Below are 21,132 nucleotides of genomic sequence, written 5' to 3' on the forward strand. Positions count from 1 at the left end.
GACTCTGATATCCGAAATGATTTAGAATTTTAAAGAATATCTGATTTGATCCGTAGATAAAATAAAAATTTAAAAATAATTGAAAATTTTAATAATAACATTTTATTACAAAAATAAAATATTATTTAACTTTTTAAATTTTAATACCTAATATAATAAATTTAATTCATAAAAATATTGTAAAACTTATATAAACTATAATATATATAACACACACATATATATATATATATATATAATTCTGTACGTGCATATAACAGATCGAAGTAGATATCCGTTCCTAAAAATATTGGTATTTGTGATTTGCTTTTTTTTTATATATTGTATTTTAGTAATTGATTTGCTTCGTAGAGTTACGGATATCCATATTTTTTTGTTCAAATCAAAACGGATAACAAATCAAATCAAAATTTATAAATATTTTCCCAACTTTATCCGTAAACAATAAAAATAATATATATATATATATATATATATATAGTTTAGCTTTTGATTCGTTATTTGTTTTGATTCGAACAGAAAAATCCAAAGTTTTATTGAAACCAAGCATGTGAGTTTTATATTAAAAAATACAAAGTATATAGTGTGAACACATTTATAAATACAGTGTGAACGCGTTAGCGTACTTATTATCAAATCACAGTGAGGTTGTCACGTGTCTATTATAGTGTGAATGCATTTATTACAATGTTTCTCCTTTAATATATAAGGGATTTTAATCATTTAAATACATTTTATTAATTTTTTTTTGTTATTTTGATTTTTAAGAAATCCACATGGGTTTTTAGGCAATGAGCATCCACTTATAAATACTGAACCTAACTACTAGTTACTCATCCCTTCATTATTGAGAAACCGTATGATGAGCTTGCCAATGAGTGCTAGAAAAATTACCATGCCATGTGTTATGGAGGAAACACCGTACATCTTCCCCGACGGATCACCTACGCTCGTCGAGTTATTGAAAGACTGCGACAGTTTCCGGAAGGAAGATTCCAACTCCATCACCAAAAGCGATGATACTTCCCATCACATAATAGATATCGATGCTTTACACGTACCACCAGCTGTACCGTTCGTCTTAGCCTTCAACAACCTCGAATACAGTGTCACTCTTCGCCAACGGTTTGGTTTCTCGTCCACTTCGGTGAAGACTCTACTCGATGATGTTTCCGGGGAGGCATGCGACGGCAATATCCTCGCCGTTCTCGGTGCAAGTGGAGCTGGGAAGTCCACGTTGATCGATGCATTAGCTGGACGTGTTGCAAAGGAGAGTCTTAGAGGGTCCGTGACACTAAACGGAGATAACGTTTTGCAATCTAGTTTGTTGAAAGTGATATCTGCTTACGTCATGCAAGACGATCTCTTGTTTCCCATGCTGACCGTTAAAGAAACACTTATGTTCGCTTCTGAGTTTCGTCTCCCGAGAAGCTTGTCCAAGTCCAAGAAAATGGAACGTGTTGATGCCCTAATAGACCAACTAGGGCTAAGAAGCGCGGTTGATACAAGAATAGGAGATGAAGGACACCGTGGTGTCTCCGGTGGAGAGCGGCGACGCGTATCAATAGGTATGAACATATATATTTTTTTGAATGAATGTAAAATTAATTCATCTCAAAACCTTTTTATAATAGGTATGACTTATTATTTTCTTAATGAATATAAAATTTATCCATCTCAAATTTTCTATACACTAGGTATCGACATTATCCATGACCCTATCGTCTTGTTCCTCGACGAACCTACATCAGGGTTGGATTCCACCAACGCATTTATGGTGGTGCAAGTTCTTAAACGTATAGCTCGTAGTGGCAGTATCGTAATTATGTCGATACATCAACCTAGTGCAAGAATACTAGATTTGCTTGACCGTCTTATCATCTTATCTCGTGGCAAGAGTATGTTCAATGGACCTCCGGCTAGTCTTCCGTCTTTCTTCTCCGACTTTGGTCATCCCATCCCGGAGAGAGAGAACATCACCGAGTTCGCTCTTGACCTAGTTCGAGAGCTTGAAAGAGAGTCCACCGAAGGAACTAGAGAGCTAATAGATTTCAACGAAGGATGGCAGAAAAAGAAATTCGCTCGAGACACGACACAAACTGCATCTCAACAAGCCTTGTCCTTAAAAGAAGCCATCGATGCAAGTGTCTCTAGAGGCAAACTAGTCTCAGGCTCGTCCGGTTCTATGGAAACAATATCTTCATACGCAAACCCGTCACTGTTTGAAACATTCATCTTAGCCAAACGTTACATGAAAAACTGGATTCGAATGCCTGAGCTTGTCGGAACAAGGATAGCTACCGTCATGGTCACCGGTTTTCTATTAGCCACGGTCTATTGGAAGCTAGACAATACTCCAAGAGGTGCAAACGAGAGATTGACCTTCTTTGCATTCGTTATGCCCACAATGTTCTATTGCTGTCTAGACAATGTCCCTGTTTTTATCCAAGAACGTTACATCTTCTTAAGAGAGACAACACACAACGCTTACAGAACATCTTCATACGTCATATCTCATTCTCTAGTGACCATGCCTCAGTTAATAGCCCCGTCCATAGTATTTGCCTCCATCACATTCTGGACCGTTGGTTTGAACGGTGGGTTACAAGGTTTCTTCTTCTATATCCTCATAATCTACGCTTCGTTTTGGTCAGGATCATCTGTTGTTACTTTCATATCTGGTGTTCTTCCCAACATCATGTTAAGTTACATGGTCGCAATATCCTATCTCGCTTACTGTTTACTCTTGAGTGGGTTCTACGTGAACCGAGATCGTATACCAATCTACTGGATGTGGTTCCATTACATTTCACTGCTCAAGTTTCCCTACGAGGCTGTCTTAATCAACGAGTTTGATGACCCGTCTCGTTGCTTTGTTAAGGGAGTTCAAGTGTTCGATGGTACTCTTATCGGAGGAATGTCTGATTCGGGGAAGGTTAAGCTCCTTCAAACTCTGGGAATGTCTCTAAGGAAGAGGATAACGGAGTCAACATGCTTAAGGACTGGGTCTGACTTACTTGCACAGCAAAGTATTACTCAATTGAGTAAGTGGGATTGCTTGTGGATTACGTTTGCTTGTGGCCTCTTTTTCAGGATCTTGTTTTACTTTGCTTTACTGTTTGGGAGCAAAAATAAGAGGACGTGAGGTAGTAGTCCCCACGAATAAGCATGTGCGTTAGCTACATATTTATGTGAAGCTTTAAACTTTCAAATATTAGCTTCTCGAACGGTGTTTTATTTCTTGTTTTTTTTTTGTATACTAATAGTAGTAACATTTAACATGATCATTTTATCTCTATGTATTCTTTTTATTTTCACCATCTCTGTGTATTTTTTCTATACTTTATATACTTTTCCAAGTCATTTATGGAAGTGTCTTACAATAAGAAATCAAAGAAGAAGAGAGTCTTCTCTGCATTTGGATGGACGATGAAAAGTTTGGTTGGACGATGAAAAGTACGCTACATCATTTTATCTAATAGATCTTCTATATATTAATCATATAGAATTTTTTAAAGAGCAATTTAGGTGGAAAATCACGAAATTAAGAAAGTGCCAACGAAGGAAAAGATGAGCATACGTGGCAAGCAGTAACGAATCAAAAAGACGGCAATACCATGGACGCTCGAAGACTCAGCTTCCAGGTCTTATAGCAACATTATCCCTAGCACTCCTAATGAGGTGTTTAATCACTTTTTTATTATTAAATATGTGTTAAGCATTTCATTAAGAAACTTCTAAATTTTGATCCTCCAATGCAAGGTGCTTATTATGGGGTGCTTAAAAAATAAAATATTAAACATTGTTTTATTTAATTTAGATAAAATTTATTTATTAAATAAAAAATATTAAAAGATAACATTTTAAACATAGATTTAAAAAGAAAAACATAAAAATAAAGATTAGTACAATAAACGAGATTAATTTGAAAAAAACATGTGAGCGCATTGGTTGTCTTCATCACCTCTAAATTTACGCCATACATGTTCAACCAAATCACCTTTCAATCAACTTAACTAATTAGGCATCAACTCATTAATGAGTCTCTTCTTCAAATCTTCTTCATAGTCCACGAGTGTTCCTTGTCTAGCAATGAGAGTGTCTAGTAGCTTGATCTTAGACAACCTTTCTTTCAAAGCCAAATCCTCCTTCTTCATGCTCCACATTGTCTGAAACTTCGCCAGCTCCTTCCCATCAACCAGCGGCTTCCTAGAATGCGCTTTTGCTGCCTTAACTCCCGGGGGACGAGTTGTTGCTTCATCATCGCCACCATAATCTACTTCAGTTGCTTTAGAGCTTGCAGAGTGAGAAACATCCACACTCTTCCTCTTTTTAGAGCTTCCCTCAGCTTTAGCCATAAACAACTCACACCACTTTTGGTCATTACGCAACTTTTTCCAAGCGTGCTCGAGGGTAAACTTTTTTTTATGGTTGGTGAAAGAAGATTTCGTGGGCTAATTTGAGAACATCATTCTCATTTTGTCCACTGGTTTTCTCCCTGCTCGCAGCCTCATAAGCTCCACAAAACTTGCAAACGATGTCATTGTTCTTCTGCCAACGATTTTTGCAGTCAGCTGCCTCTCTCTTTTCAGACCCATCAAGCTTAGGACTGGCATTATAGTACGCCGCAATTCTTTTCCAGAATCCAAGCGACCTTTGCTCAGTCCCTACTACGGTATCTTTGCTCGTGTTTAACCACGAGCTGATGAGAACAACATCGTCAGTAGGCGTCCAGGCTCTTCTTTCTTTACGACTGCCTTGAGCAGCAAAGTTTGAAGCTTCGGGGCCTTGACTGGCAAAGAAGGGAGATTGGGAGGAAGAGAGTGAAACACTGTCTGTCACGTTTCCAAAGACCACATTTTGTTGACTGTTTAGTAGGTCAACAAAATTTGCAGACTCGCAAAATGGATTAAAATCCATATCCAAAGTCAAATAGGAGTGGGAAGAGAAGGAGAGAGTTTCAAAGATGGAAGAGAGAAGTAACAGATGAAGTTGGAAAAGAAAGAGAGAGTTTCAAATATGGAAAAGAGAAATAACAGATAGGAATCTGTTGGAGTTGGAAGATAAAGAGAGAGTTTCAAAGAAGGAAGATAGAAATAACAAATTGTGACTCACATTAAACACTCAAAACAACTAACTACAATCCAATTCGAGTTGACATATATCTAACTTTCACAACCATTAACAAACACAATGCAAGTAATTTATTATAGCCAATTCAATTCAATTTCAAACACCAAGCGCCAACCACCTAACTCAATCACACGCAAGCCTTTTTTCATTTCAACAGATCAAAGCACATCACTTCTATTTATTACCAACATCAATGCGAACAGTCCAAAACATTAACTACCTACCAACATCAATAACTATACAGGATGAAGAGATATACCTGTATTTTTGTAGCAAATGCACTCCTCTGCTTTGACGATTCTGCCTCATCTAGCTTGATCCTTGCAGCTCAACAGACAAACAAACAGAAACAAAACAAATATGAGTAACAGCATGACACTCGATTCAATTCAGACCATAAGCTATATCATATAATTGAACTCTTAAACAATTCAGATCAAATTCCAAAGCAGAAGCTAAATTATACCATTTCAGACCAGAACAGAAGCTACAGCATATCAATTCATTGCATACTACTTGAACCTATGTAAAAACGAGCAACGAATATAACCAAAGAGCAGAAGCTACAACATATCAACGAACCTTAAGTAGTCGTCTTCTGTGACGAACCTTCGTAGATTGATCCGTCAATCTGAAGAAACAAAGACAGAGACAAATCATGAGTCAGGAACCAACAGAACAAACTAATCAAAATAACAAACAAGGAGTCAGACATAAAAGGAAAACTTCTTAAGTTTACCTTTCGTCGAGAAGAGCTCCGGGCCTGAGAGAGAGGAAAGATATGTCGAGGAGAGCTCCGGGCCAGAGAGAGATGTGAGGTGGTTCTTCATCGAGGTGGGCCGTCGAGAGAGAGAGATGGAGGAGATCGACACAGAGAGTCGCCGAGAGATTCACCGCAGAGTCGTCGAGGAGCGAAAGAGACGACAAGAGATCATCTTCGACTGATTCGTCGAGGAGAGATAATCTTCGAGGAGGGATCAGGAGGAGAGATCACGGAGGCGGAGTTTGAGAGATCACAGAGGCGTCATGGAGAGATGACGAGGAGAGATCACAGAGGCGTCGCGGAGAGATCGCAACGCGAGATCACGGAGGCGTCGAAGAGAGATCACGGAGGCGTCGAGAGAGATCACGACGGGAGAGCACCGTCGATTCTCGATTTCGTCGAGAGAGAGAACACGAAGGCGGAGTCGTCGAGAGAGAACACAAGAGACGCTTTGGTTTCCTGAGTGAGAGAGAAAGAGAAAGAGAAAGAGACGAGGAGAAACCAAGGTGCAACACGTGTCTCATAAGCTCCGCTTCCTCTGAAGCTAAATTAAGCGCCATGTTTTCAATAATTACGTAATTTTCGTTTTTTTTAAATGCTAAAATCTTTAAGCACTCCATTAAGCACCCTGGTTAATGTTGCTCTTAGACTCACAGGGTATTTTTTTCCGACATAAGATATTTAGGTGGATTTAGCAAGATAATATAAAGATTTCATTTAGATTATATGAATTTGCATCGGTAACCAAAATACAACATACGGCGCAGCTGTAACCCAAATCCAACAAAAGATTTGCCAGAGATTTTTTTTTTATTCTCTTTCTTCATACTCTTACTTCCTCATCTTACTTTCTCCTCTGCTTCTTTTTTTATTCTTCTAATGAATTCCAAAAAACTGACCAAATGTGAGCGGTCTACACATGGTAAATCAATTTAATGTGTAATTGTCTGTTTTTACCAGAATTCTGCAGATTTAAAACATTCAGAAGTTTGAACATTCATGGGGTTGTTCGCTTCATCAGCACTCTCATGATTCTCCCTAAGTTCGAAGAGTGCTGAGCCATCACAATGATCATTTGTAGCCACAAAATTAATTATTTTTGTTATTTAGATATGGAAATATAATATTCGTCGGCCAAAAGTTTTGTTGCCCCAGCTACAATATATATTAGCCGTGTATGTGATTGTTATGACAAGACCATAAAATATTAGCAGGCCAATATTTTATTTTCACCAGGTACAATATATATTAACCGTATACTATTTATCATTAATAATACTTCTAACTAGGATAAGACTAAACTCTATACATTACTATACTGTAAACCCAAACACTAAACTCTGTACCCTTATTACTATATCCTAAATCTTATACCCTTATTATCAACTTTACCACCTCTGTTCTAATGTAAGTGTAAACAAGGTATGTAGAAAAATAAATTTGTATACAGTTTACTATCGATTTAACCGGCTAACATCTCCGTTCACCTAAAGCGTTAACGTTTAAAATATATGCTTAGCCAGATAGTTTCTGAGTGAACCGAGTGTTGTAACTATTGACTGGACAATTCGATTGTTTCTATATTACAGATACATAGGTTAGCAAAAAATCCAATGTCCTGAATACTAAACCCTAAACCCAAAATACCAAACCCTAAACCCAATAGGACGCGCGAAACCCAAACCATAGTCACTAAACCCTAAATCCTAAACCCAATAGTAACCTAAACCCTAGTCACTAAACCCCAAACTCTAAACCCAAAACACTAAACCCTAAAACCAATAGGAACCCCTGAACCCAAACCCTAATGCCTTATCCCTAAATCCTAAACCCAAAATACTAAACCCTAAATACAATAGGGATTAGACATTTGGTTTTTGGTTCCCGGGATCCTATTGGGTTTAGGGCTTAGTATTTTGGATTTAGGGTTTAGTATTTTAGGTTTATTATTTACGGTTTAGTCACTAGGGTTGGGTTTCAGGGTTCCTATTGGGTTTAGGGTCCAGTATTTTGGGTTTAGGGTTCAGGGCATTGGATTTATTGTTTGGGTTAAGCATTTATTATTAAGGGTTTCGGGTGTAGTATTGTTTGGTGTGGTTATCTAAATCCTTATACCAACACACTTATTCCCAACCCTACCCCTATACCTCCACGTAAGTGTAAACAAATTATCTACAAACTGATTTCTTATACACTTATATATCTTGTTAACCGGATAACTTGTCCGTTCACCCTAAGCGATAATGTATTATAGTTCATCTTAGCCGGGTATTGTTAGAATTACTCGTCGGTTGTAAATATTGACCGGTCAAAGAATTTGACTCCATATTACAGGCACATAACTTTATAAGAATCAAGATCATAACTATGACATATGAAATGAATATACGAGTAATGTTTAGGCAATGTTTTCATTGATCACGACAAATTGTTAGACAATTAATATTATATATACTTCTTTAAAAAATGAGTTACTTGAGATTAAAATCCGATTTTTTTTTAATGTCAAATTGTTATAGAGTCAATATAGCATTTACACGGTTAACGAACAAGAAGATCTTATATGACATGTCAACCGTACAACATATATAACATATATACGAAGTGGAGAAACAACGGTGAAGAACTTTGTCGGAGACGCAGCGGCGGAAGGCTTCACTGGAGACACAGGGTGCAAGAGCTTGACCAGGGACACAGAGACCGAGAACTTCGCCGGAGACGCAGCGGCGGAGAGTTTCACTGGAGACGCAGCAACGGAGAACTTCACTGGAGACGCAGAATGGAGAAATTCACTGGAGACGCAGCGGAGGAGAGCTTCACCAAAGACGCAGCAGCCGTCTGCGTTCCGTCTTTCTCCCCCATACTGACCGTCACGGTGACTGGTTTCGATGAATAGTAGAACTAAATGGGAGAGAAATCTCAAATCTTAATCTTTCGTTTTTTAAATTCTATTGTAATGCAGTGAAATGAAATGCAACCTGACAAAAGATACATAAGAGAATAACGTGATAGAGTGATAGATCTTTGCCTATCCTAATAGAAGATTTGGTCTACAATTTTAGCGGATAATGAGATGTTTGTGCTGTAGGGGTAGCAATGTAAAAAGGCACTTCGAACAGTGACAATTTTGATGCAATGGGTATATCGCTAAATACGTAAAAGTCTTTTGGTACAGTTCCTAATTTCTCTTTTTTAAATAACAACCTTTACTTCAATGCATATGCGTCGTTCTCACGGTTCTCCTCGCAATTCTTAAACAATTTTTTTTATGTTATTAGAAGTATTACGACTGTTCCATTCAACTATTGACTAAAATAAATTTATCTTATAATAAGGGGATGTTATTGAATTAGTGAATTCAATGAAAATTAATGGAATTCAAATCTTAAATGAAATCTACTGTTTGTGGATTGAGTATTTGTTATAAAGAGTTCAAATTAACTGTTATTCAATGTCTACAAGATTTTGTTAAAATCTAGTTTCTATGGAGTTTGAAATACTTTTATATGAAAATAATACTAAAAGTATGACTGTATGTACATGTTAGAGTAAATGTTTTAGCGTAAAAAAAATTTACTTTGGAATTCAACTAAACGTTTTTTTTTTTTTGTTTTTGTCATCTAAGTTTTATCAGAGAGTCAGAGCCCAAAATGGAACAAAACCCAGAACAGAAAAGAAGACTAAAGGTCGAAACAAACATACCAACTTTACATAATTCCTTGGACCGTAAGCCCAGAAGAGAGAAACCGTTGAGGAAGAAAGCTTGACTTGTCACCCACCACGTGGACGATTGCTCGGCAATCAATGAAACACGCGTCAAGGCGCAGCTAAACGTTTACCAATCATGTAAATTTCTCTTACTTTTATTTTAGGCACTGTTAATAAAATTAAAAAATACTTTAAATTGTACTCTCGACTAAAATTCTTTTACTTTTATTTTAGGTACTTTTATATGAAATATATGAACGCTTGTTACTATTTGTTTTTGGTCAAACGTATAATACTACTATTATTTTTGTTTTTTCACCTTTTTCACTTTCCTCTCATTTTCACTTTTATAATTACTCCATTTTTCTCTCGTAATTACCGGTCGCAACCTAAACAAAATCCTACACTTCTTGATTTTGAATTTCTTCAAATATGTTTTCTCTCTTTAAGGTTCTTTCTAGGACCGCAAATGGATCTAAACACATAGAAAATTTCTATGGATTAGGTTTTAATCTGAGCCAAATTCTGAAAGGTGAGTCGATTCTCTGGTATTCAAATCCCTTCTCGAGGTCAAAAACCAGATAGTCAGAAACCATACCAAAAGCTCTTGTATCCTCGTGCAATCTGCGGCAGCACTAGGGATTTTCGCTTGTGGATTTGAAGCGGTAGTTCAAGCCGTTTTCGACGCCAGAATTTTCTCTCATCTGTTTCGTCTCTTTAGGGCCTGTTTGTTTCTCCATCTGGATGGGCCATCTAGATGAAGATGAGAGTTTTGTTTGCTTAGACACTAAAAGTGCTACTCATTCAGATGGATCATCCAGATGACTTTTGGAAATTTAGGCTTAATTTTAAAGTCCATTCAGCTGAACCAATTTGGATCATTTGAATGGAGATGGTTCATTCAAAATAGTATAATGTAATTCACAAATTACAAACCTAAACATAATATCATTTTTGTCACAAACGAAAACTAGCAAAACTACAAAACCATTTTTTCCCGTGCTAAAAACTACTTTTTCACGCCAAAACCCCAAAACGCATTTTCCCGCTAAAATTGCAAAAAAATGTTTTCCCGTCAAAATTGCAAAAACGTGTTTTTCCGCAAAAACCGAAAACATGTTTTCATGCCAAAATCACAAAAAAAAAAATTTCACGCCAACACCCCAAAATACATTTTTCCGTCAAAACACAAAAAAACATGTTTTTCCGCCAAAGTCGCAAACCGTGTTTTCCCGCCAAAGTCGCAAACCGTGTTTTCCCGCCAAAATTGCAAAAACGTGTTTTTCCGCCAAAACAAAAAAAATGTGTTTTCCCGCCAAAACCAAAAAACGTGTTTTCTCGCCAAAACCGAAAATTTGTATTTTCCCGCCAAAACCGGAAAATCTCGTTTTCCCGCGAAAACCATAAAAATGTGTTCCCGCCAAAAACGTGTTTTCCCGCCAAAACCGCAAAACGCGTTTTCTCGCCAAAATCGCAAAAAACGCGTTTTCCCGCTAAAACCGCAAAAACGCGTTTTCCCGCCAAAACCGCAAAACGCGTTTTCCCGCCAAAACCGCAAAAACGCGTTTTCTCCCCAAAACCGCAAAAACGCGTTTTCCCGCCAAAACCGCAAAAGCATGTTTTCCCGCCAAAATCGCAAAAATGTGTTTTCCTCCAAAAACACAAAAATGCGTTTTCCCGCCAAAAACGTGTTTTCCCGCCAAAATCGCAAAAACGTGTTTTCCCGCCAAAACCGCAAAAACGCATTTTCCCGCCAAAACCGCAAAAACGCGTTTTCCCGCCAAAACCGCAAAAACGCGTTTTCCCACTAAAATCGCAAAAACGTGTTTTCCCGCCAAAATCGCAAAAACGTGGTTCCCTCCAAAACCGCAAAAACGTGTTTTCTCGCCAAAAACGTGTTTTCCCGCCAAAACCGCAAAAATTTGTTTTCTCGCCAAAACCAAAAATTTTTATTTTCCCGCCAAAACCGAAAAATATCGTTTTCCCACCAGAACCGAAAAATCTTGTTTTCCGCCAAAACATAAAAAATGTGTTTTCTCGCTAAAACCGAAAAAACTTGCTTTCCCGCCCAAACCGCAAAAAGAAAACTCGTTAATTTTAAAATAATTCTAATGTAAATATATTAAACTAAATAATTAAATGTAATATAGTTAAAATTAATATTAAACATATGATTAAATCAACACAAGGATATTTTGGTAATTTCTTTACTAAACTCATTTGAATGGAAATAAAAATAAAGAAACCAACATAAGATTCATTTAGATGATTCATCTAGATGAGCTATGTGGATGGACAAACAAACAATCACAAAAATCTGAATGGATCATTTGAATAAATCATACAAATGAATCATTTGGATGGAGATGGCAAATGGTGAAACAAACAGCCGCTTAGTAATCCTAACGAAAAGGTAAGAACTTTGAATTTTTTAAATCCAGATTCGAATTGAATAAGAAAGTATTGTGGGGTCTTGATAAAAAAACCTATGACGATCTTTAGATTAGGCTCTGTGATCTTTGTAGCTTTTATGAATTGTGGATGAAAAGGTTTCACCTTTGATTTAAAGAATTTGATTTAGGCAATTTTGTTATCTCTTAAACTTTCTTTTGTAAATGCTGTTTAGGTAATTAAATGTTATTTCAGTGTAATCTAGAGAAAAGAAACTCCATGTTCTTCTCTTGAAGAAAGGAAGATGATAGTTTACTTAGTGATACGTCTCTTGGCCAAAGTATGATTTCCTCCAAGAGAAAAATCTCCTTGTTGAATAGCGCGAATAAAAATATTGGCCTTGATGCGAGCATTATCACTCATGCATGTGGAACAAGAGTAGAGCAACAGCTTCTCATTAGAATTTGTGTGCAGGGCGTTTCACCAACTATCATGTTATGGCTCCTTTGGTTCAGTTATTGTATGATCCATTATCCTCGGTCCATGTACATGTACTCCATTGCGCTAACTTGTCTCAGTTGCCAATGTGAATTTGTTTTCAAATGCAAATCGTAGAACCAATTTGAATTTATATCCTTGAAAATGTTGCAGTTCTCTGTCCTCTGATCTCCTAAATTAGTCGTTTAGAAGACATTCTCAATTGAGTTTATCAATAAATTTCAGTCATTTTTGCTCTTCTTTTTGAAGTAACTTCACGTCTCAAGGTAATACTTTTTAACACATGCTGGAATATAATAGAATATTTTGCTGACATTTCATGTATATGTATCTCTTGTCACTTGTAGGTATTGGAACAGGAAAGCAAATTTCAGTTTGATATATGAGAGGTTAAAGATTTTTTTCAATTGACTGCAGGTAATATGCCTTGTAGTCGTGCTGAAAGTTTGTCAATGCAATTATGTTGTAACTATTACAATATCAACAGGTCAAAAGAGTCTGACGTAACTAAACATGTTTAGTATTTTCAGCTTGCTTTTTTCTTCGCGTTCTAATTGGTATATAGACAAAAGTAAAACCAGTGTGACTGTCAGTAAACCGTAGCTTCCTTGAATGCTTGAACTTATTCCGGAAGCCATACGGACGAGCTACGTAGAGATGCTATTTTGTGATCTTGTAACTGATAACAACTAAAGATTCAGTGATATGGTGTTGTTCATTTGGATATAGATGGGAAAAAAATCAAGAAGATCGTTGAGATCAAGTAACGAAATGTGGGAGAGAAAAATAAAAATTCGTTGAGCTTTGTCCAAGTACTAAACTCGATTCTCAAATTCAGGTTGTCCTTTACCTGGTTGAACCTCTTCTGACTCTTGATAACCAAACATCTCATAACAAACTGTGCCAGCAACAAGGATAAGTTATAATATCAACTGTCCTAATAAAGGAGCATGCTGGCTTCCTAATCTGCCTTTTGCTACACTTCTTTTACTCGATAAGCTGGAAAATAGGATTCCATAAGATCTCATAGGAACATGGAGAGCCATGCATGCTTTGATACCACCTTTGTTTGTAACACCGCCCATCAGAATTAAATCAAAGTTAATTAGCTTGTCGTGTAACAATCAAACAAGGACATACACGAGGAATTAGAGAACTTTAACCAGATCGAAGGTGATACCACCATGCCCAAACATTTGACCCGGACAGAGAACATGTTTCCTAACGATTCCAAATTAAGACTTTTCAATCCGAATTTGAAACCCTTAGTTGGTTCATCGTGGACTAGGAATAATATCATATGGAACACAAGCATTTTTTCGCAAACCTTTATTATTCATATAATACTTAGGTTCAAATAACATCAAACATATATAGGGTGCACCAGTTTCAAATGTATTACATAGTACAATACATACTCCTTCGCAAAAGGAACATACACTACGCCAGCAGAACTGCTCCTTTGCAATCCGAGATACCCCTATGGTTCTAATGAACAACTAATCTTCGCAGTGAATGAAGGTTCCATAATAATTTAATCATCCCCTAACTATGCATGCATCAATCATCAAGCAGCAAAGATAAATTATTTCAAATAATATGCAATGCAAATATAAAGTAATCAAGTAATCCAGTCATCTACTCTTCACGAATGGTTAAATCATCATCGATCTTCGAGGCTTGCTCCTTGCCATTAGTAATACACCTTTCCCACCCACATCGGCTCTATACATGAAGTCTCAAAAGCCAAATGAAAAGGAAATTTCATATCCCTTCTTGCGTCTATTGACTCTAGACACTGTAATACCCCGTCTTCATGAGGAATAATTATTTTTAAATAAATAATTTAAATAATTTATTTTAGAGAATTTATTACGAGTTCGTAATTTATTCTCGAAAATAAAAGTTTATGAAGATAGAATACGGAGCGCAAAATAGTATCGACGGAAAGTGGAATTGTCAGAATTTTGACTAGTTATACAATGTCATTGAAAGTAAGTCAATAGCTTAATTGGATAATTAAGCAATTTTTTTAAGGAGTAAAATGACCAATGAGAATGGAGTCTTGGCCACCAAGTTTGGTTAATTAATCATTCTTAAGAAAAATGAGAAGGAGGACATGTCAAATAAGAAGAAAAGTTGATGATTAATTTAATTCTCATGCACAAATGTATGCCCACGTGGTTAAAGAATGAAGCAGGAAAAGAAGTAAGTGATTACTCATAGTTCTAATGAGTACGTGGCCTTGTTATAAAAGAAACAAGTGATGCTTTGAAGATTAGTCATATGAACGTGGCATGAAGCACATGATGCCTTTGAAGCTTAGTCATATTTTCTTAAATGTGGCTAATGGATAGTGTGACAGATGTCATAATGTTATACATCAAGGTTGTCTATAAAAGGAGGCTGAACTTTCTCCATTTTCTCACAACATCAACGACCAAGAGAGAAGAAGAGAAAGGAAGAAAAAAAAAAAATTAAAAAAAGAAAGAAAAAAGAAAAAGAAAAATAAGGTATATAGTATTAGAGAGTTACTGAAAGAATCAAGATGAGTTAAACTACGAAATTACGGGGTTAATATCACGGAGCCAAGACGAAGGTTTGGAATAGATAAAAAGGGTTTTTGTTCAACTTCCAGAATCAGAAAGTCAAGCTACATCGGTTAATCACTGTGATTCATAGTTAATTGTTTGTTAACGAATTTTTAATGCAGGTTCCTGACATCGGAAACGGTTATTGAGCTATGAAAGCCAGACAGTCTAGGTGTCAGTTGTGGTTCTGAGGGTTGAGATAATGTTTGGGCTAAGTGGATAACAAGACTAGTCTAAGCACTCGAGTTATTGTGACTGTGTGATTACTGTATGTTGTTATTGTATGTACCTCGTGTTTTACTATTGTGTGAGAACCTCGTGGTAGTTTTAATAGTTTGGAATGGATAAAAAGGTTTTTTTCAACTTTCAGAATCAGAAAGTCAAGCCACATCGGTTAATCACTGTGAGTCACGGTTAATTGTTTGTTAACGAATTTTTAATGCAGGTTCCTGACATCGGAAACGGTTCTTGAGCTATGAAAGCCAGACCAGTCTAGGTGTCAGTTGTGGTTCTGAGGCTTGAGATAATGTTTGGGCTAAGTGGATAACAAGACTAGTCTAAGCACTCGAGTTATTGTGACTGTGTGATTACTGTATGTTGTTATTGTATGTACCTCGTGTTTGTACTATTGTGTGAGAACCTCGTGGTAGTTCTAATAGTTGCAGGTCATTGCTTCATCAAATGGTACCACTAAGCCGGTTGTGGTCCGGAAAGTGGTGGGCTCATTTTAACTTGGCTTGATCACCAAGGCCGATTGTCACATGTGGATGTGACAGCCCTCGGCAAGTCCGATAGAGGACCAGGGCACGGCGATTCCGATTGAGGACCGTGACCGGGCAATTCCCGAGCACCTACGCCTGTGTGGTGTAATAGTGAAGGGATTGCAGGTGTCCCTTGTGTGGAGGAAGAATTATGTGCTGACACTCGTAAATAATGTTTTGATTTATTATTGTTTAATTGATTCCTGTTTTAATATTCATGCTTAATATTTGAACATTGATTGTTGAACTACCTGTCTTGCTTGTTTTTGGGGTTGAGTTTGAGATGACGGGTAGTTGTACATGCTAGATATGGAACCCTGGCTCACTGGGTGAAACTAGTTCACTCACTCCTCACGATCTCTTGCAGGTGACCAGTAGGAAGAACCGTAGCTATCGCAGAACTGTAGGAGCTGGTGTAGATTGGACATCTTTTGCTAATCACTCGTTTCAATATATAAGAATGTATGTGTTTCTTTCGACTGTGTCCATGGACCTTATGTATAACATTTTGGGCTTGTAAACTTCATATCATATATATGAAATAAAATATGTTTTATATTCGAGACGTGTTGAATCTGATATTAGGTTTGTCCGACCTAACACACCTCTATGAATCGGTACAGGTTGCAAAGCCTAAGACTGAAGATTAGAGGAAACAAGTAATGAATGGATATTTTGGGTTACAGAATCATGTTTTGTGACTTTAAAAGTCTATTCTCAACCCGTTGTAACATTTCCAGACTTGGCAGAGGAAGGTCGTTCGGGCATGTTCTTATTTGATTGTTGTCCGATTGGCTGACTGATGTCTAAAACGGTTCGGGGTGTTACAGACACAAACTCTAAAAATCTGATGGTCCAGATCACACACTTTCCGCATCTTCATGAAGCTACACGGTTGACAGTAGCTACTCTATCACCGTGTCTTTGTGTCCTGCCCGAAACTAGTTTTGGTACGGCCCCAATTAAGGCACGGTTTTCGGGTGGACCAATAACTTTCACAACACTCCTCCTCAAGTGTTGGAACCTCAAAGATCACTCCTCAACAAAAGTTGACATAAGTCCATGGATACGACAAATAACGTTACAATCATGCCCAAACATGCTATACCATCCGTACTGAGGCCCAAATGATATAACACAATCATACAATCATATGCATCATCATAATATCAATATGTCACAAATATGTTATATCCCACAAGCCAAGGCCCGAAAGATATAACCCAATATCTTTTACACGCATCAATCATTATCATTATATTTCTAAATGTGCAACCTAGAAAAGCATCAATCAATACTCTTGTATTTCAAACTCTAACCGAATACTCAACAATTACAACCCTTAACCAAGACTCACCTTGGCGATTGAGTGGTTTAGCCTCAGCACAATTTTTTTATCGACTCTATCTCCTCTACCTCGCAGCCGGCACGACTCGGAACTTCTATCGAAATAATCTTATAACAAACGGATTCCTGATGTTCCGGACCTAAACATAAATCTAAGAATTAGAAACTAAATATAAAAGAAAAGTTAAAGACTATAAGGTTTACCTTAAGGCTCAGGTGCTCTCGGGCTTCCTATGGTTGAGTTTTAGTGTGAGAATAAAATAAGGGAGTGTGGGAATAATAGGTAAGGATAATGATCTAAGAGGAGGGTTTTAGTCGTGGGTGGTAAGCATGAGGTGGCCTGACCGCCCAAAATCACCAATGGGAGGAAGATTGGTAAGCAACCATAATTTTGTCTAAAAAAATAAGATTTGTGGCCGGCCACCAAACCAGCCAATAAAAATGCAACATGGCCAGCTTGGGGGTTGTCCAGTGAAGGGGAGACACTATTCCAGGTGCTTGAAGGAGACAAGCAGACATATGCATCATCCAGAAGCTTTTGGACGCACCCAACATGTCGTATATGGATCCGAACGAGCTGCATTCAACTCCAAATGTGTTGTCTGATCCAGAATGTCGGGAATGGTTCTTTCTGGCCAAGACTTACTTTCCTAGACCAAAACACTTATAAATTAGTTTTAAGTTCATCCTACTCAAACAACTTAAATAAAAAAATTACAAGATTTCTAGAACGATCTAAGACGAACTTCGAGCATTTCTGACCCGCGAAAATTCCCGAAGAATCTTTCGTACCGTTGTTTCTTTCAAAAATTAAACTTAAAACTGAAGCACCTCTAGAGAATCTTAACATCACTTGGCCTTCCATACCATGCTATCCGGTTATTTTCTCGACATCACTTGCGGTCCTTCCATTCTATTGTTTTGCAATAATTTCCAATACTGAAAGTAGTTTCTCGACCAATGCAACATATAATCTGACCGATTCAATGTGTACTACAGAAACCAATACTTGTCTAAGTCCGTTGTCCTGACTTCTCATGCTCGAACACTTCCATTTCTATTTTTGGCTTCCAGATGCTTATTGAATTTTCTGAAACCTTTAATACTCTTCTGGCCATTCTACTTCATGCAATATTTCCTTGTACCAAAATAATTCCAATATTTTATCCATATTTTATTCACCCATTAGAATCATGGTTTTCTTTGACCATTCTTTTGCTTCCTCAGCGTCTTTATTATTATTGAGGTTTATTACAAGACGTCTTGCATGAAACTGGTTTATTGGCTTGTAAACAGAGTGCAGTTCCCATGGATCATCAACTTATCTCAAGCTCTGAGACAGGTACTCTTCTTCTTCCTAATCAAACACTGTACATAGAACTATTTGGGAAGATTCTTTATCTAGTATTTCTGTCCACAAGCTGAGTCAGTACATCTCACAGTCTACTAATCTTCACTTTCAAGATTGAGTGACGCTCTGTGAACATATATCAAATTAGGAGAATATGGTGATCGCATTCACTTGAGGGATATATTAAACAAGGGTTGGCCTTCCAAGCCCTAGTTGGAGGGGGATTAGACTACAAAGGAGGCGGTTGGGAAGCAAAAGGGTTAATAGCGTGTGAGGATGGAGAGGATGAACATAGGCGGTGAGAGGCTTAGGGTTTACAGGAGGCATGGTGGATCCATATTAGAAGAATGAGCAGTAGAGGCCGAGTTCTTCTAGGAGGAAATCATAGAGGTTCTGAAAATTAATAAGGGAGGAGCCTAAAAGAGGAAAGAGCCAAGGGCACCTATATGTTTCATCAAGATTTGTGTTAAATTCGGGCTTATCATGGGCTTTAAACTCAAAACCAATTGGTGATAAGTATATTGATCCTAATTCTTTATATATTAGTTATTTGATTCTTCAGTGACCGATGTGGGACTTTATTCGTTCATTAACACCCTTCCTCAGGCTTAAGCGTGGACAATCGTGGGAATAACATCCTCAAGGTGTCCCAACATCGAAAGACTCTGATACCATGAAATCATTTAGAGCAGTAATTTGTGTTGTCTTATTAGAATAGCAATAGCTCCCTATTTATACAAAGAGAATTCCTTTGTTGATAAGGAATAGGACTAATTACATTATATCAAGATATATATATATATAGGAGTTATCCTAATAGTTTGTATCTTTTAAAACTGGCTTGATTCGCTTTTGTTTAACCAGTTTATTTGTATATACTAGCAGCATTGCCCCCGCGCAAGCGCGGGGTTGTGGACAGAGTTCTTGTTTCATCTCAATATTTGTTAGGGTTAATGTAGCTGTGAATTTTGCGTTTTGAGTTGATCATTGTTTTTCTAGTTTTTTTTATGGGGTTAGAGTTGTGATGATGAACTATGTATGTACTGTTCTCCACTCATGAAGGATTAAACTGTGTTAGTAATGTGATTGGTATAGTTCGTGGTGTTGCTTGCTGTGTCACTGATACTTATTGTTTGTTTGTCTTTTTAATTTTTTACTTGTACTGTTGAGATTACATAAATTATATTAAGGTTTCAGGATATTTTTTCTCCAGTTTAGTTGTGTAAGTTGTGTGTATTACTATTAAGTAATATTTTTTTTATTCTTATTATGTTGGTTATATCTTTTTTTTTATTTTTTAAACTTGTTGCTTTTATCGGACCTTTAAAACAAATACATGAATACTTGTAGAAATAACTATAAAATGAGTGATAATTACTATTTGGGCATTAAAACGAATATATGCATTTCTCATAAGAAGACAATAGAATTGGTCTGTTGACATTGAGCATGTAAGCTATTTTCATAAGACAAGAGGAGTGAGCAGGTGGAGATGTTGTTGCCGCCTTTGTATCTGTTGGGATTGTCTCTTGTATCTGCTGGTGTGGTTGTATTTGTTTCTTATTATTTGATGAGTAATATGTAAACAATAATCATTGTTAGTTGTATTTATCAGAGTTTGTAACTTACTCTGCTTTTTTATTTAGGTAATTTCACTGATGTTGGTTGTCGTCTTCGTAAGCATATGCGAAAGTAAGTTTGTAAATTGTTAAATAGCTGGCCCTGTAGTTTGTATTTGTTTAGCTAGCTGGCTCAATGTATGTGTCGTTGAATTTTAGTTGAGTTGATTGGTTTGGTATATTTGTTTTGAAGTTTATTTGTAAGATCAGACAAAAAGAGAGGTGATCATTAATGATTCATCTTTTATGGGATTCTAGTTTTTGGTGTTTTGATTGTTTGGGTTATTGTGGTTTCTTTTAAGCTGTAAAATAAAGATTTGTGTAAATTTAGATTGATAAGTAAGAGAGCTAAATAGACGACCACAAATCTTGGGTATGAAATATTTTTGATTATTGATGTTAGCACAATATAGACAGTAATATAAAGGGAATTATGTGTTGATTGTTTCTTACGGATCAATGAGGAGACGGATAACGACTCAAGTTGTTTCTTTGGTGAGGTCAAATCCCTGGACAGAACGGATTTGCCCAACCACATCTGCGAGTTTAAATATCAGTTATGATATTGAAACATAATATAAACTCATATTCAATATGATAATATACCTGGGAATTCTAGGTTTGTGTTCGCAATCACTTGGAGATTTCGAACAGTCTAATCTTGACTGGAGATTGATCTCAGGAGCACCCATGATGACTTCATCAATAATGGTTAGTGAGATGAAACGAATGAGGAATGGATGATCAGTTATCTTGTACATGCTTGAGCACATAGCAACCTCAAAACGATCGACTTTCACAATGGAATCTGCTTTCAAAGATGGCATGTAATGATTAGCACATCCGACGGGAGCAAACCCATGAATCAAGAATCAAAGATTATTCCACAAAGAATCAGGAAATCAATTAAAAAATTATGTTAAATATGTGTGATAGATCGAAGATTAACTTACCTTTTCATCAAGGAAGA

At 36.9% G+C, this 21,132-nt stretch overlaps 3 protein-coding genes and 1 long non-coding RNA gene across 4 annotated transcripts; 2 read left to right on the forward strand and 2 right to left on the reverse strand.

Moving 5' to 3' along the window:
• Positions 1 to 715: 715 nt before the first annotated feature.
• On the forward strand, positions 716 to 3,307 carry LOC106382020 (ABC transporter G family member 19-like). Its single transcript, XM_013821977.3, has 2 exons — positions 716 to 1,568; positions 1,698 to 3,307. Exons 1-2 carry the CDS (start codon positions 860 to 862, stop codon positions 3,143 to 3,145), a joined length of 2,157 nt encoding a protein of 718 aa, XP_013677431.2. The 5' UTR covers positions 716 to 859; the 3' UTR covers positions 3,146 to 3,307.
• A 709-nt stretch (positions 3,308 to 4,016) lies between these two features.
• On the reverse strand, positions 4,017 to 4,358 carry LOC106378601. Its single transcript, XM_048755823.1, has one exon. It carries the CDS (start codon positions 4,356 to 4,358, stop codon positions 4,017 to 4,019), a length of 342 nt encoding a protein of 113 aa, XP_048611780.1.
• A 67-nt stretch (positions 4,359 to 4,425) lies between these two features.
• On the reverse strand, positions 4,426 to 4,920 carry LOC111210706 (glutathione S-transferase T3-like). The gene has a single exon (XM_022711208.1). It carries the CDS (start codon positions 4,918 to 4,920, stop codon positions 4,426 to 4,428), a length of 495 nt encoding a protein of 164 aa, XP_022566929.1.
• Positions 4,921 to 12,636: 7,716 nt separating this feature from the next.
• On the forward strand, positions 12,637 to 16,589 carry LOC111210704. Its single transcript, XR_002661955.2, has 4 exons — positions 12,637 to 12,759; positions 12,841 to 15,092; positions 15,207 to 16,307; positions 16,469 to 16,589. It is a non-coding gene; the product is annotated as an uncharacterized LOC111210704 (long non-coding RNA).
• The last annotated feature ends 4,543 nt before the right edge of the window (positions 16,590 to 21,132 follow it).

The sequence above is a fragment of the Brassica napus genome, chromosome C4, assembly GCF_020379485.1.
Source record: "Brassica napus cultivar Da-Ae chromosome C4, Da-Ae, whole genome shotgun sequence".
Taxonomy (NCBI): domain Eukaryota; kingdom Viridiplantae; phylum Streptophyta; class Magnoliopsida; order Brassicales; family Brassicaceae; genus Brassica; species Brassica napus.